The sequence below is a fragment of the Pelodiscus sinensis genome, chromosome 4 (assembly GCF_049634645.1).
Source record: "Pelodiscus sinensis isolate JC-2024 chromosome 4, ASM4963464v1, whole genome shotgun sequence".
Lineage (NCBI taxonomy): Eukaryota > Metazoa > Chordata > Testudines > Trionychidae > Pelodiscus > Pelodiscus sinensis.
Genome location: NC_134714.1, coordinates 130035620 through 130049287, shown reverse-complemented (window position 1 = coordinate 130049287; position 13668 = coordinate 130035620). Strand labels below are relative to the sequence as shown.

General features: G+C 48.0%; 1 protein-coding gene across 8 annotated transcripts in view; it reads right to left on the bottom strand.

The window, feature by feature from the left end:
- The window catches only part of LOC142829368 (uncharacterized), a 57070-nt gene that overhangs the window by 11612 nt on the left and 31790 nt on the right, over positions 1 to 13668 (bottom strand). For 7 of the 8 annotated variants that reach the window (XM_075929090.1, XM_075929085.1, XM_075929091.1 and 4 more), the window contains 7 exons: positions 10226 to 10307; positions 9552 to 9578; positions 7274 to 7309; positions 5625 to 5675; positions 3796 to 3885; positions 1941 to 2024; positions 389 to 451 (listed from right to left, as the gene is read on the bottom strand). In XM_075929090.1, coding sequence (XP_075785205.1) covers positions 389 to 451; positions 1941 to 2024; positions 3796 to 3885; positions 5625 to 5675; positions 7274 to 7309; positions 9552 to 9578; positions 10226 to 10307 — 433 coding nt within the window. The remainder of the gene's footprint in view (positions 1 to 388; positions 452 to 1940; positions 2025 to 3795; positions 3886 to 5624; positions 5676 to 7273; positions 7310 to 9551; positions 9579 to 10225; positions 10308 to 13668) is intronic. The other variant, XM_075929088.1, reaches the window with a different exon arrangement.

Below are 13668 nucleotides of genomic sequence, written 5' to 3'. Positions count from 1 at the left end.
AGCTACACCCTCCTGGGACACAACCACTAGCTACAGCCTGGCCTGAACCCGGAGAAGTTTAGCACACTCGCCTGCGAGGTGGCAAACCCCAAACTGGGATTTAGGCACCTACATCAGGGGTTCAGGCACCTAGCTTTGTGGACCTGGGTCTGTCCCCCAACCAATTTTTTTTTTATTTTTTGTTCAGATTGCCCCTGCCTAGCAAAAGGGAAATGGCGGATTTCCCCACTGGCGACACTCACTGATCCTACCCGGGTGGCTGTCACAGAGGAGGGTGACACAGAGAGCTCCATTCCCTGAGCTGTTTACTTCTCCCCTCTCAGTTGCTTCTTCCCCCCAGTCTTTCACTGTCCATTCACATCTCAGATAGACAGATACTCGTACTAACCCAGGTGCCTGGTGTTGGCAGCGTCACCTCTTCAGTCTTCTTCAAGGTCTCATCCGCTATTTTCTGAGTGGAAACAAAACGTAAGACAATGTTACAACATTATGCACACAGGCCAGATTTCCTAAGGGCTGGGGTTTCAAGTGCTCCAGATCCACAGGAAGAGCCAGGCTCCCTAGACAGCTCGGGTCTTAATCTGTGTGAGCTCCCCTGACATTCTGGCCCATGGTGCCTGGACTTACAGCAGAAATGGGGACCCTGCCTCTTCCCACTCCGCCCCTTTTCCCAAGCTCCCACCCCCGCAGTTTGGCCCCCTCCACACCTCTTCCCGCCTCTCCTCCACTCCCACCCCAACTCTTTACCCACGTTGCCATGCCCAAGTGATGTGGCCCAGGGGACTAGCGTAGGCCTGGTGCTGGCAGCAGAGATCAGACTCCCCCCCTCCACTTACTGGTGGGTGGGAAGCCGAGTGATCTGGTCAGCCAGCTCCAGGACCCAGGCTCCCAGCTGTATTGCTCCACTTTCCACCACAAGGGAATGAGATCCCTGCTGCTGGCACCAGGCCCTCTGCTAATCCCCTGGGTCATGTCATGCAGGGGAAAGGGTTCGGGATAAAGGGTGGAATTGCTCTGTGCATTATCCACAGTGGGAAGTGGCACAACACTGCTGGGAGCCGGCTTCCTGCCACCTTTTTGTTGGGGGGTGGGGGGGCGGGCATGTTACCCCTGTATATGTGCCATGTGCTAAATATTGGGGAGTTTTTTCGGCTAGTAATGTCTGTTTTGGTTGCACCTGCACCCAGAATGCCCTCCCCCCACCTGTGGGCAGTAAGGGCAGGGTGGGCTAGGCCTTCAGTTACTAGCCCAATCCAGGATCCCAGAGCTACAGGATTCCCTGGCAGTGCTGGAAGGAGTGAGGGTTGTCAGATCAGTGTGCACAATACATCTCTAGGATCCACAATTACTGTACGATAAGTCCCCATTCTTTCTCTTTCAAGTCACTGTCTACAAGGATCCCACTTCTGGTGACCAGCCAACAGCTACCTCCTGGCTTGGAGGCGGGAGTGAAGAGACCAATATTATCTCACTGTTTCCTTCTGCTCTCCGTCTGGCTTTCTGCATCTGTTCTCTCTTGTCTCACACTTAAATTGGAACCTCTTTGGGGCAGGGATTGTCTTTGTTTTGTTTTTGCACAGAACCTAGCATAACGGAATCTTAGTCCATGCCTGGGGCTCTTAGGTGTTACTAAATTACACTTAAATAGCAATAATTATGGCAATTATAATAATGTAATATCTAGTCTCTAAGAATGACCAGAATCAAATATTGCGGATGAATATTTTAAATCTTTATAGCCAACTATATAGAATCCTATGAGGTCATTGGTGGTTGTTTTCTCTCAGAATTATGATAGTGGAAATTCCTTGTGCATTAGCCAATTATAATAAAAATTAACACATAGTGATTATGCAAATCCCCAACCACACTCTTGCAGTGAGAGAAGCTGGGACAGTGCAACCTCAGCGTAATGTGAGATATAATAGACACATACTAACCTGACTCTGGCAGAGCAGATACAATATTCTAAGCTCCTTCACTACTTTTGCTTCTTGTTTGCTGACAGTTTCATTAACCTGTGACTGAAAGACAAAGACAAAGATGTGCAATTCCATTGTTTATTGTCATCAATTTCAATTATTAATATGTTGAATAGGACTGGTCCCATACAGACCCAGGGGGAACACCATTGGTTACCATTCTCCATTCTGAAAATTGACCATTTGTTCCTAACTTTTATTTCCTGTCTTTTAATCATGTATTTGTCCATGAGAGGACCTTCCCTCTTATCCTATGACAGCGTATTTTGCTTAAGAGCCTTTGGTGAGGAACCTTGTCAATGACTTTCTGGAAATCTAAGTCCACTTTTAGGAGGATTTTTCTCTCAAACAGAAACCCGTCTGTATTTGGGAAGAGAAGCCCTGTCTGTGATTTCACTCACTAGCCACAATCTCTACCCTCCTACCATTCCAAAAGGTGACCAGAAACAGGGGACACCGTTCCACTGTGTCATAGCTGACTTTAGTGCCAGGATATAGGACAGGGGGAAAGTAACAGCAATAGAAAGTTTGCGAACTAGGAAGTGAATACTTAGGGAGATTCAATCCCTGCTTGCAGTGGGGGCCTGGGTATGGTAGCTGAAGCCAGGCTGGGAAGGGGAAATATAGTGAACAGGTCAGGGATGTGGGGGAGCAGGGGGAGGGGTGATGTGCCTAAGCAGGACTGATGTTGCCCTGGTAGTGGGGTGGGCTGTCTGACTATGCAAATTGCAGGACCTGATTTGGCGGCATTTGTCACTAATGTCACTGCTGCTGCTGCTGCTGCTGCTGCTGGGGAGACTTTTAGCAGCTCACTCCCAGGCCTTGTTCCTCAGGTCGCAGCTGTTTCAGCTGCCACTCATTCCTGGCAGCGTCTTTGTGTCAATGCTGCAGCTGCGGCTGCTGCTGCTGTTACTGCAGCTGAGGCAGCGTCTCTGCAGCGTTCAGGAGTTTGCCCCCGCAGGGCTCTTCTCAGCAGTCTACGCTCTTTCCAGCAGCTTCTCTGAGCACCCCCCAGCTGCCCGCCTAGACTGCAGAGTCCCCCCCATACACAGATTGAGCTCTCTACCGCTGCCGCCACACGCTCGCCTTATCAAGGGAGCCGTTTGAGGAGGCCAGGGGTGGGGGTGTTGCAGCAGCCATGCGTACCAGGACGCCACTTGCTTTTCTTCCCATTCCCCTGACTATTGCAGAGCAAGGAGAAAGTACAGAGGTTTCATGAATTACTCCTCTGTCCCCTCTCTTCACCAGCCAGGAGTAAGAGGCCTGCACAGAAGCTCCCTGATAGGGGAACAGGAAGAAAAGCAAGTATCCCAGGACGTGTGGCTGCTTCCCCCTCTCTCCGCTTCTTAAAATGGCACCCTTGATCTTCATACAGCTGCCACAGGAAAGCAGGCTGTCACAACTTGTTGTGAGCTGAAACCCACTAGTACAGTGGCTCTTAGCCATTCCAGACAACTGTACCCTTTCCAGAGTCTGATTTCTCTTGTGTACCCCAAGCATCACCTTGTGTAAAAACAACTTGCTCACAAAATCAGACACAAAAATACATAAGTGTTATAGTGCACTATTGTGGAGAAGTTGATGACTTTTACTTTTGCCCTGTCATTCTGAAATAAATCACAACCCCCCAGGTTGAGAAACACTGATACGGTACCTAGAGCCATACAAAAAAGTCATCGTTTGTACTGGCCTCACTAGTGATTTTATGCAGCTGGTGTAAAACCAGGTAAATATCTCAATGAGTTGCTGCTCCCCTGGAAGATCTCTGTGTACTCCTAGTGGAACATACGTGCCAGGGTGAGAAAGCTCTTACCTCGTCCTCTTGATCCTCATCACACACACTCCCTTTTGTATTGAAATTCTGTTGTGGGACTAACAGCGCTGTCCCCAGTGATACCACAGTCTGAGATGAAAGAAAAAAATATTAGAGTGAATCAGAAAACCACATGAACAGTGTCCTGAGCTATCATCAGCATGAACACTGACGTACTGTCCTCTTTACAGCCCCAGACCATGAAAAGCAAAAGTGGCAGCACCTCCAGCTTCCCCCCCTACACACACACACACCTGACTAACCTGCCTCACACCTGCTCAGGAGAGAGAATAATGAGGGCGCAGAACTCCACAGCCATTCATCATTAGCCTATCTACTGAGAATGCCAACAAGAAAGGTGGGGCCAGTTTTTCAAAACAGCTCAACTCCCCTTTAGTTACATGTGGAATCCAGCCAAAATAAGATTGATGGAAGTGAGTCTCATCATGAGATAAAGACAATGATACCACTGGATGTGATGTCAAAGGCTCTGATGACACAGGAAATAATGACACTACACCTGACAGGATGAAGTATTAGGGTGAAACATTTGCAATGTTGTTTTATTGGGTACAGCATCATTTTTTGTTATATTGTACCTGGTGACCAAAACTACAATCCTAATAGTTCCCTTATCACTGGGGCTTTCAGACAATTAAATAAATCAATCATAGTTATTAATGAGATTAATAAAATAGTCACATTTATCACAGTTCTAATCTTACTGTTAAACAATATTAGAAAACTAATTTACATTTATTGTTAATATTTTGGGAAGTTTTTCTACATTTTCAAATATAATAATTTCAATTACAATGCAGAATGCAAAGTGTAGAGCTCCCTTTTATAACTTTTATTACAATTATTTTCACTGTAAAAAATACTGCACATTCCACAAGTTGAAATATGAAAGCATATGAATATTTAGCAATCTGACATAAATACGTCGCTACACTGGCTACAATAGTGCCATGAGAATGCCTAGTCTCACTTTCTGGTGACACTGTAAATAATAAACAGGCAGCATTATCTCTGGTAAATGTAAAGAAAAGTGTTTCTTTCAGCGATTGGCTGAACAAGTGATAGAACTGAGTGGACTTGTAGGCACTAAAGTTTTACTCTGTTTTATTTTGGAATGCAGTCATGTAAAAGCATTAATTCTACTTTTGTAACTGGCACTTTCATGATAAAAAGATTGCACTACAGGACGTGAATGAAGTAAATTGAAAAATAATATTTGTTAATGTTTTTACAGAGCAAATATTTGTAACAAAAATAATATTTGTATTCTGTGCTGTAATGGAAACCAATATATTTGAAAATTTAGAAAAATATCTACAATACTGATAATACATTTAGTTTGGTATTGGTCATAAACTGCCAGGAATGGGACATGCTTACATCAATACCAGATGTCTCAAGCTCATCCCAACTGAAGAAATGGGATTTGCCCACAAAAGCTCATAATACTTTATGTTTATTAGTCTCTAAGGGCATGTCTAGACTACATGGCTCCGTCGATGGAGCCATGTAGATGAGTTTACTAGACATAGGAAAATGAAGCGCGATTTAAATCACCACTTCATTTATATCAAAATGGCCACCGTGCTGTGCCAATCAGCTGTTTGGTGGCACAGCACAGTAGTCTGGATGCTCTGCGGTCGACAACAGAAGCCTTTGTCGACCGCTCCGTTATGCCTCATGGAATGAGGTTTACCGGAGCAGTCGACAAAGGCTTCAGTTCTCTCCCTTAGGCTGGAAACTGCCTCTTCCTGATGCATCCCTTTCCCCCTTCTGTAGCTCCGCACACGCTCCTGCTCAGCACTCACCAGTAGGAGAATTTTTCTTCTCTTCTCTTTCTTCTTCAGGGTTCCTCCTGCCTAAAGGAAATGGGAAGGAAGAACTGAGGAGAGGTGATACACGACTCTATGGAAAATCCAGGCATTAGTGAGGTCTGTACTAAGACAGAATAGCAATGTAGGAAAAAAAATATTGATCTTCAGAATAATACCTCCTCCTCCTTGCCCTTTCATGCAAAACCCCCCCACTTCTTTCACCCTTAGGCACTGCTGCTTCCATCTATGCCGCATGTCCTGGCTGTGCATTTCCAGACATTGCTATATGGGACTGTATTAAGTGTCAGCTGGTGTGTGAATTTCAGGGCCAGGCGACAGCATTTTGGCACCTGAGGCGGGGAGCTCAAATGACGCCCCCATATGCGCATATGCACCAGCAGCAGACACAATTTTCTACACTTTGGGGCCTAGTGGGGCCACGCCCCAGTCTGGCACTTGAGGCAGCCACCTCAGTTAGCCTCATGGTAAGGCCAGCCCTGGTGAATTTACTGCGTTTAGCTACGCTTATACTTAAACTTCTGCAGTGACACCTCTGCAGTGCTGTCGTTGTGTCGCTTCTGTGTGGTCACACTCCACAATGGGAAGCGTGGGGAGGATCGCTGTGGTAAATTCCAGTAGGCAGTATCTAGGTCTATGCTAGAATTCTTCTGGCAACCTGGCAGTATCTTCACTGGGGGTGAAGTCAGCTCAACTACATCACTCAAGGAGAGAGATTTTTAACACCCCTGAATGACTTAACAGGATCCGCTCAGTATTTAAGTGTCACTCTTTGACTTTAGGATCATTTCTACATCCTGCGCCTGTAGTTTACTCTGAGCTGAGTTCTGTTCCTGTGACGTGGGCAAACTAGGTGCCAGCTCATGTGAAAGCCCCGGGCCCATTCGCCTGTGTACAAAGGGATTGTTAAATGGATCGGAATGTATTTGGTGTTTAAACTTTATGATACCCACGGCTTAGTCCAAGCACTGGTTTTACTGAGCTTGTCGCAATGTAATAGCAAATATTGACATTGCGTATTTCCCAGAAATAAAATGGCCTAGCATACGAGAAGAAGCCTTGTGTTATGAAAATGAATAACTTTGATGGAAAAGTTTTTTCTTCAAAATTTTTGTCATCATGTTTGTGAGGATTAGCAATGACAGACTCTAAACACAGGCCTCTCCTTATCTGTCACTTAAAGAGCCCAAGTGGGTGGTGACCCTGTCAGCTTGTTTTCTGCGAGAAGTATATGTGACGGGTTCGGTCATTGGGACCCTGTGGGGACTGTCATAGAATCATAGAACCATAGAGCTAGAAGAGACCTCAGAAGATCATCAAGTCCAGCCCCCTGCTCGAGGCAGGACCAATCCCAACTAAATCAACTTGATGTGCTGAAATACCACTGAGTCCACCTACCTGCCCTCCCGGGCACCCCTCAACTCGGCCTTGTTGAGTCAGGCCCTCCAGCCTCAATTCAAAATCTTTCAGAATATTGTATTTGAACACACCTTACTTAAGGCCTAGTTTTTTCCTGTGTTCAGGGGTGCACACAAGAAACACTATTTTGGGGCATCTCTTTGGGCTGGGGCCTGATAATTGGGGCATTAGTAAAGTAGAATTTATAACTTTGATGTTTTACGTACCTTTCCATGTTGTGTCGAAACACTTACTAGTTTTGTCTGTAGAGGAAAAATTAATGGAGATGGGTATATGGTAATGAAACAGGGTTAAAAGCAAAGGGAGTGACTACCTCCTAACTCTGTGCTGTAGACCATCAAGTCATAGTTGGGGTTAGTTTCCTTTGTCCTTTGGACCTGTACCTTCACATTGAGAGGACCAGTGATTTTCAAAAAGGACTTAATAGAAAGCAGCAAGAGGAAAGGAACAATGCCAAAGGCCACTTCATTTCATGTGCCTCTCGCCTTCTTTATCCCATTTAGACCCTGCTGCTTTCCAGAGCTTCCCATGTCTGGTTTTGCCACATGTACCTCAACTGGCGAATTTAATGGGTTTATATAATTTGGCTTTGGGGTAACGTAAATCACTCAAAATCACTGCTGTGTCCCCACAGCCATAATTCCATAATAGGAAAATGTTTGGTCTGAGAAGTGCCTTAGTTTCTTAACTAAAATCTCATTCATGCTCACTAGATCAGAAATAAAACGGGAATGTGACCATATGATGTTTCTAATCATTTGAAGATTTGAAGTTGTGACCAATAAAGAAAAGTGGCTTTTGAGCATGGGTGTAGGTGCAAAATGCTTCTCTTTAAACAAGTGAATGAAAAGACAAACATTGTACGTAAGGTTTTTATAGAAACGCACATGCCTTTTAAAAATTGTGTTAGCTTGATTTTTAAAGTTTGACCTGAAAAAAATTGTTCTAAAACATATTACTCATAAACCGGAAACAAAACCTTAGAATTATACAGTTTATACAAAATACACCCAAGCCAACGCAAAAGAAAAAAACAGATTATGTAAACCAGCTGATAACATTTTTACTAGAGAGGAGGAGAAGGCAATTTCAATGCTCTGGTTCTTGCCTAACTTTTTTTTTTTTAAATCTAATGCCATTAAACCAAGTCCATTTTTAACAAGCAAACTAGTGACTCACTAACCAAAAGGAGCTTGCTGTAGCTTTCTTTATTTACAAAATTCATGTCAATTTAGCAGACAAACGTATTCGGTTTTAGTTTTGTATCAGGAATTGAATGACTTCCCTTTACATACAGTCTTTAGCCTTTTTCTTTCACAATGGCAGAAAGATCCTTATGGGTATGTCTACACTACCCCCCTAGTTCGAACTAGGGGGATAATGTAGTCATCCGGAGTTGCAAATGAAGCCCGGGATTTGAATTTCCCGGGCTTCATTTGCATGAAGCCGGCCGGCGCCATTTTTAAATGCCAGCTAGTTCGGACTATCCTTGCTATTCCGAACTAGCTGTACACCACGTGGCACGAGGTGTACAGCTAGTTCGTAATAGCAAGGCTAGTCTGAACTAGCCGGCATTTAAAAATGGCGCCAGCCGGCTTCATGCAAATGAAGCCCGGGAAATTCAAATCCCGGGCTTCATTTGCAACTCCGGATGACTACATTACCCCCCTAGTTCGAACTAGGGGGGTAGTGTAGACATACCCTCTGAGTGTATGTCCTGTGCTTAAGAGCAGAGCACACACTACTGGGAATGGGTTGGCAGACGCCTAACTGTAAGCAGGGGCATGGTCCGGCTATTGTGGAGACTCCTGGGAGTGGCTGGCAAGTACCTGTCGTCCCTGAGTGGAAGGAAGGGCATTCGGGCACTGCCCCCACAATACCCACTGGCTGCAGTCCATGGCCAATAGGAGCTGAGAAATTGGCACTTGGGCTGCACGCAGAGACACCAGCCCCGCCCCCGCCCCCCCTTGCCTGGGGGTCCGAAGGGAGGGGGGTGTTGGCCACTTCCCAGAGCACTGCAGGACCAGGCAGGCAGGTACCGGGAGCCCGACTTAGCTCTATGGTGCTGCTGGACTGTTAGTGCTTAAAATCTCCTGGCTTGGCTTCAGTGGTAGGCAGGTGAAGAAGAGCGGAGAAAGGTTCCTTCAGAGACACTCCCACGGTGTTTGGTAGGGATGTGAGCTCCCACCCAGCTCCCTGCAGCCCAGGGCTTCTCCTGGTGGGGGAGCTGACTCCCAGGCCTGCCAGGGGTGTCAGTGGGAGCAGGTCCCAGCTGGCTGCTCTGGGGAAAGGTCGGGTTGAGGGCTATAGGGAGACCCCTGTAGTGGGGTGATGAGAGACCCAGGAAGGCAGAGGCAGGAGCCTGGGGCTGAAGGCGAATAGGAGAGCCTCAGCGTGTACCCAGCAGCCTCTCCTAGTTCTGCCTGCACCTCTTCCCCTCTCCCCCCCCAATAACACAATCCCAGCCCAGGCTCCGGTACGTACCTGTGATACAGCCTGAGATAAGTCTTCCTGCAAGGCAAAAGAAAGGACAAAGGACACAGTTATACACACAGTAACTGCAATTATAGCGGCCCCTGGACACCCCCCTCCTCTATTCATTCCCCCCTTCTCTCTATCCTCCAACACAAACCCTCTCTCTATTTGCTCTTCCCCAAAGTATTGTCCCGCTCTCTGCTTCTCCCTGTCCCTCTCTGTGCCCCCTTCTCCTCCTCCATTCCCTCTGCCCTCTCCCTGAGCACCCTCCCGTTCCTTCTGCCCCCTCCCTGATGCCTCCCCACCCTCTAGTTCTTTCTTAACCCCAGATCCTCTCCGTGTCTATACTATCTGTTTCCTCCCCCCCCCCCCATCATCCAATTCACTTCACAGGTGAAGACCAGCAGAGCAGGTTCCTTCTGAGACACTGACGCTGGGTTTGGTAGCAGGGCTGTGAGCTCCCACCTGGCTTCCTGCAGCACAGTCTGTTCCCTCCTCTCTCCCTTACTTCCCTCTCCTCCTCTACCCTCCCGCCTTTCCCCGTGTTCCCTTTTCTCCCTTCCTGCGCTGTCTCTTTCTCCTGGTCTTGCTTCCAATTCCCCTTGCCCCTCCTCCATCTCCTTCTCTTCCCCCTTTAGTCCCCTCCCCGCACTATTTGAGATCAAACCAAACTAGGGAAATACCGGCAGCGTGTGACTGGCCTCTGAAACTCTTTCTTCTCCCACCAAACCTGCAGCGGCAGAGTCCTGCTGTGCGCTGCCCATCCTAGGAGAGAACGGAGAGGAGGGGGAGGGTGTAACTCTCCGTCTGTTAATCTGCTCATTGACCTATGAACCTCAGTCAGTATCTGCTGGTGCAGTCACTGCCCGCCCAGGCAGGCAGAGCCTTGGGCACTGGAGAGACGTACAGCCCCCATCCCATGTCCTACTGGAATCGCACACGCCCAGCAGGGCTGATGTGTCAGCCATTGGACTCAGCCCCCATGTGCATCTCCCCATCACTGCTCCTACCCTGCCTCACCCCACAGGCTTTCGGACTCTCCCACACCCAGCAGGGCTGGCATGTTGGATGCAGGCCCCGTGTTTCCCCATCTCCCATAGCAGCCCTGCGGCCATCTTGCACTTCCCACAGGGGTGCAGCCAGGCAGCAGGGATATCCAGAGACTCATCCCCCTGGCTGGACCAATGGGCACTCATGTGGTAAGAGGGAAGGCAGGAGACTAGCTCTTTGACCGCTCTCAGTGACCCTGACTGGTTCTCAGCCTCCATGGAGCTTCCAGCTGCATCGGTGCCTTTCCCAAAAGCTGCAGGGGAACAGGCTGTGGGTCGCATTTCATGACCATTTTATTGGCTTTAACTTGTGTTTTAAAATCATTGCACAAAAGGAAGTCGGCTACGCAAGCCTACGTTGAAGCACGACATCTCCATCCTTCTTGGGTTCCTCTTGTAATTTTGCGCAACTCAGCTCACGAACTTCTCAAAGACAGTGTGTTTGTCTTGTGGCTTCTTGTGTGTCGGGTGCTTCCAGTCCTTCAGTCAGGCCTGTCCCTGCAGCACCCCCTCCCAAGTATCCCAGGCCACTCCCCTGCGTAGGCCCCATCGCACCCCATCTTTGCTCTCTCCCACCCCATCCTGCCCCTGCTCCACTGCTTCCCCAGGACCTGCCCTTTCCTTGTTCCGCTCTCTTGCCCCCTTCCCTGAGGAATGCAAGTCATGGGATCCAGAGCAGCCAAGCAACTTACTCTGCCCTCTGCTAGCACTAGAGTGCTCTGCTTTCTGCTGCCGTGGAGTGCAGCCAGCTGGGAGAGGACAGAGGCATAGGCTGTCTGGCTGCTCCGGATCCCTCCATCACAGTGAGTGCATGGCAGCTGCTCTGTGCCAGGCATTCGTAATTCTGTGGGTCCCTCCCATCTATAGGATGGCTGAGACAGCTGCCTCAGGGTCTGGCCCAAACTGTCTTATGGGCGGGATAGCTCTGCCTTCAGCTGACATGCTCATTCATTCATTCACGTGATCCGCAGAGGGTAACGTCTTTCAGAACTCAAAATTCTATTCAGTGATCATAAAGAACACTGACTGTAGACACGCGGGATGAATTCCTACTTTCTTTCATCCCAGGAGATCTAGCACAAAGACTGGGGCAAGCCACTAGTGATGCTAGCAAAGAAGTTGAAATCAAATCTTCATTCATTCGGTGCATGACATTCTACCCATATTCAAATTCTCTATTCTGTCCTGATTGCATGGCAGACTCACAGCTGGTAGGGCCTCCTTCCCCATAACTGTTGGTGTTTTGTAAGACTGGCATTTGTAAAAACTACCCAGAAATTCAGTACAATCCAGAAATCTCTACTGTAGATTTATAAGAATCAAGCCTGGGTACTTTCCCAAATGGCTTAACCAACACTTAGTGTCCTCATCACTTAAGTATCCAAGATAAGTGCTCTCATTAGTCAACTCCTGCACTGAGATCTTTACTTCCTCCAGTACGTTCCCAACAGATATCTCGCTGATTGATCCAAGTGTAGCTTCTAGTGCTAGACAAAGATCTATTACTGTTGTAGCAGAGGCCTGGATGCCATTGTTTAATGACTCCAGTGTTTGCAACAGTAGATTTGCAAGAAAGAAAATGGCGATTGTATGCTCAGAACATAGTAATAAAAGTAGTTTACCGGGCTTACTACTTAGTTCTGTCCCAACTTAGTAGATACTTTCCAAAGCCAGTAAGAATGGTTGCAGTAATGCTTTGACAAGAGACAAGGATTGCTCATGAAAAAGCTAAAGGGTATTCCCAGTTTGGACTCATTTGAACTTCAGATCCAGAGCATCTTCTGTTTTTTTCTAAAACGTTCAGTTTTTGGACTCTTTGTGGGGGAAAAGTGTATGATAAAGTCACACAATGTATGGCTTTTTTAACGTCTTCGGAAGATTCTGCAGCTCACACTACTGCTAGCTGAGTAAATCATAGAAACACAGGACTGGAAGAGACTTTGAGAGGTCTTCTCATCCAGTCCCCTGCACTCACGGCAGAATTAAGTATTATCTAGCCCATTCCTCATAGGCATTTGTCTAACTGGCTCTTAAAAGCCTCAAGTGACAGAGATTCCACAGCCTCCCTAGGCAATTTATCCCAGGGCTTAACCACCTGGCTGGGGAAGTTTTTCCTAATGTCAACTTCAGCCTCCCTAGCTGCAATTTAAGCCCATTGCTGTTTGTGGTAGAGGGGTAGCTCTCATCACTGCTGCGCCACCTGTTGGCCATCCTGGGAATTAGCTCACGTCAATCAGCAGGGCGCGCTCCTCCAGTGGTGCCATTACTCCCGCTCTGCTTCTAATGGCATTGGAAGCTCCTCTTGTGCCTTCCCCTGGCCATGGCCTTCCCAACACCTGTCTCTGGCTTAGCCCCTCCCTTTGGGGCTAGCATGGGCCCTGAAAGTCCTGTATGAGCACTCGCTTCTGAGATGCCCTGGCTTCCCATAGGCCCAGCACACCCATTGCCTTCCTGTTCCTTTCCTGGGGGACGGGACTTTCTTGGACTCCTCTGTTTTCCTATTTTCCAGGTGGGGCATCCATTCCCCATCCTGGATGGGGCATTTCCGCCTGAAGTGTTCCTGTTGCCCACATGCAAAACGCTGTCTCTGGCCAGACACTGGCCTCCAGTCCCCGATGCTTGGCATGTGCTGTCTACAGCCTCTCTCTTGCAGCAGCTCAAACGGCCACCAATGCTGCTTGGTGAGACGGGACACGCAGGTTTTCCAGTTGTCTGAGCCCATGGTCTTCACCCTCACCGTTTCTCAGTCTCTCTAGTAGCCAAAAGTTCACCCAATATTTTAGATTCCCCTCGTATTGGGGTGACTGTGTACCTGCCTTCTCCACCATATGTAACAGGGTCGGTTTCACGTCTGCAATGCCTCCTGCTGAGCATTCTGGGAATTAGCTCACATGAATCAACAAGGCCAGCCACTCTGCCCCTGTGCCACTCCTACCAGCTGCCCTGCTAGCCGTGCTGCTCCTCGCCTGCCAGCCGGCCACTTGTGCGCCTCCTCGCCAGACACCCTGCTGCCCATACCGCTCTTCTCCAACCACTCCTCGCCAGCTGCCCTGCTGCTAATGCCGCTCCTCTCCAGT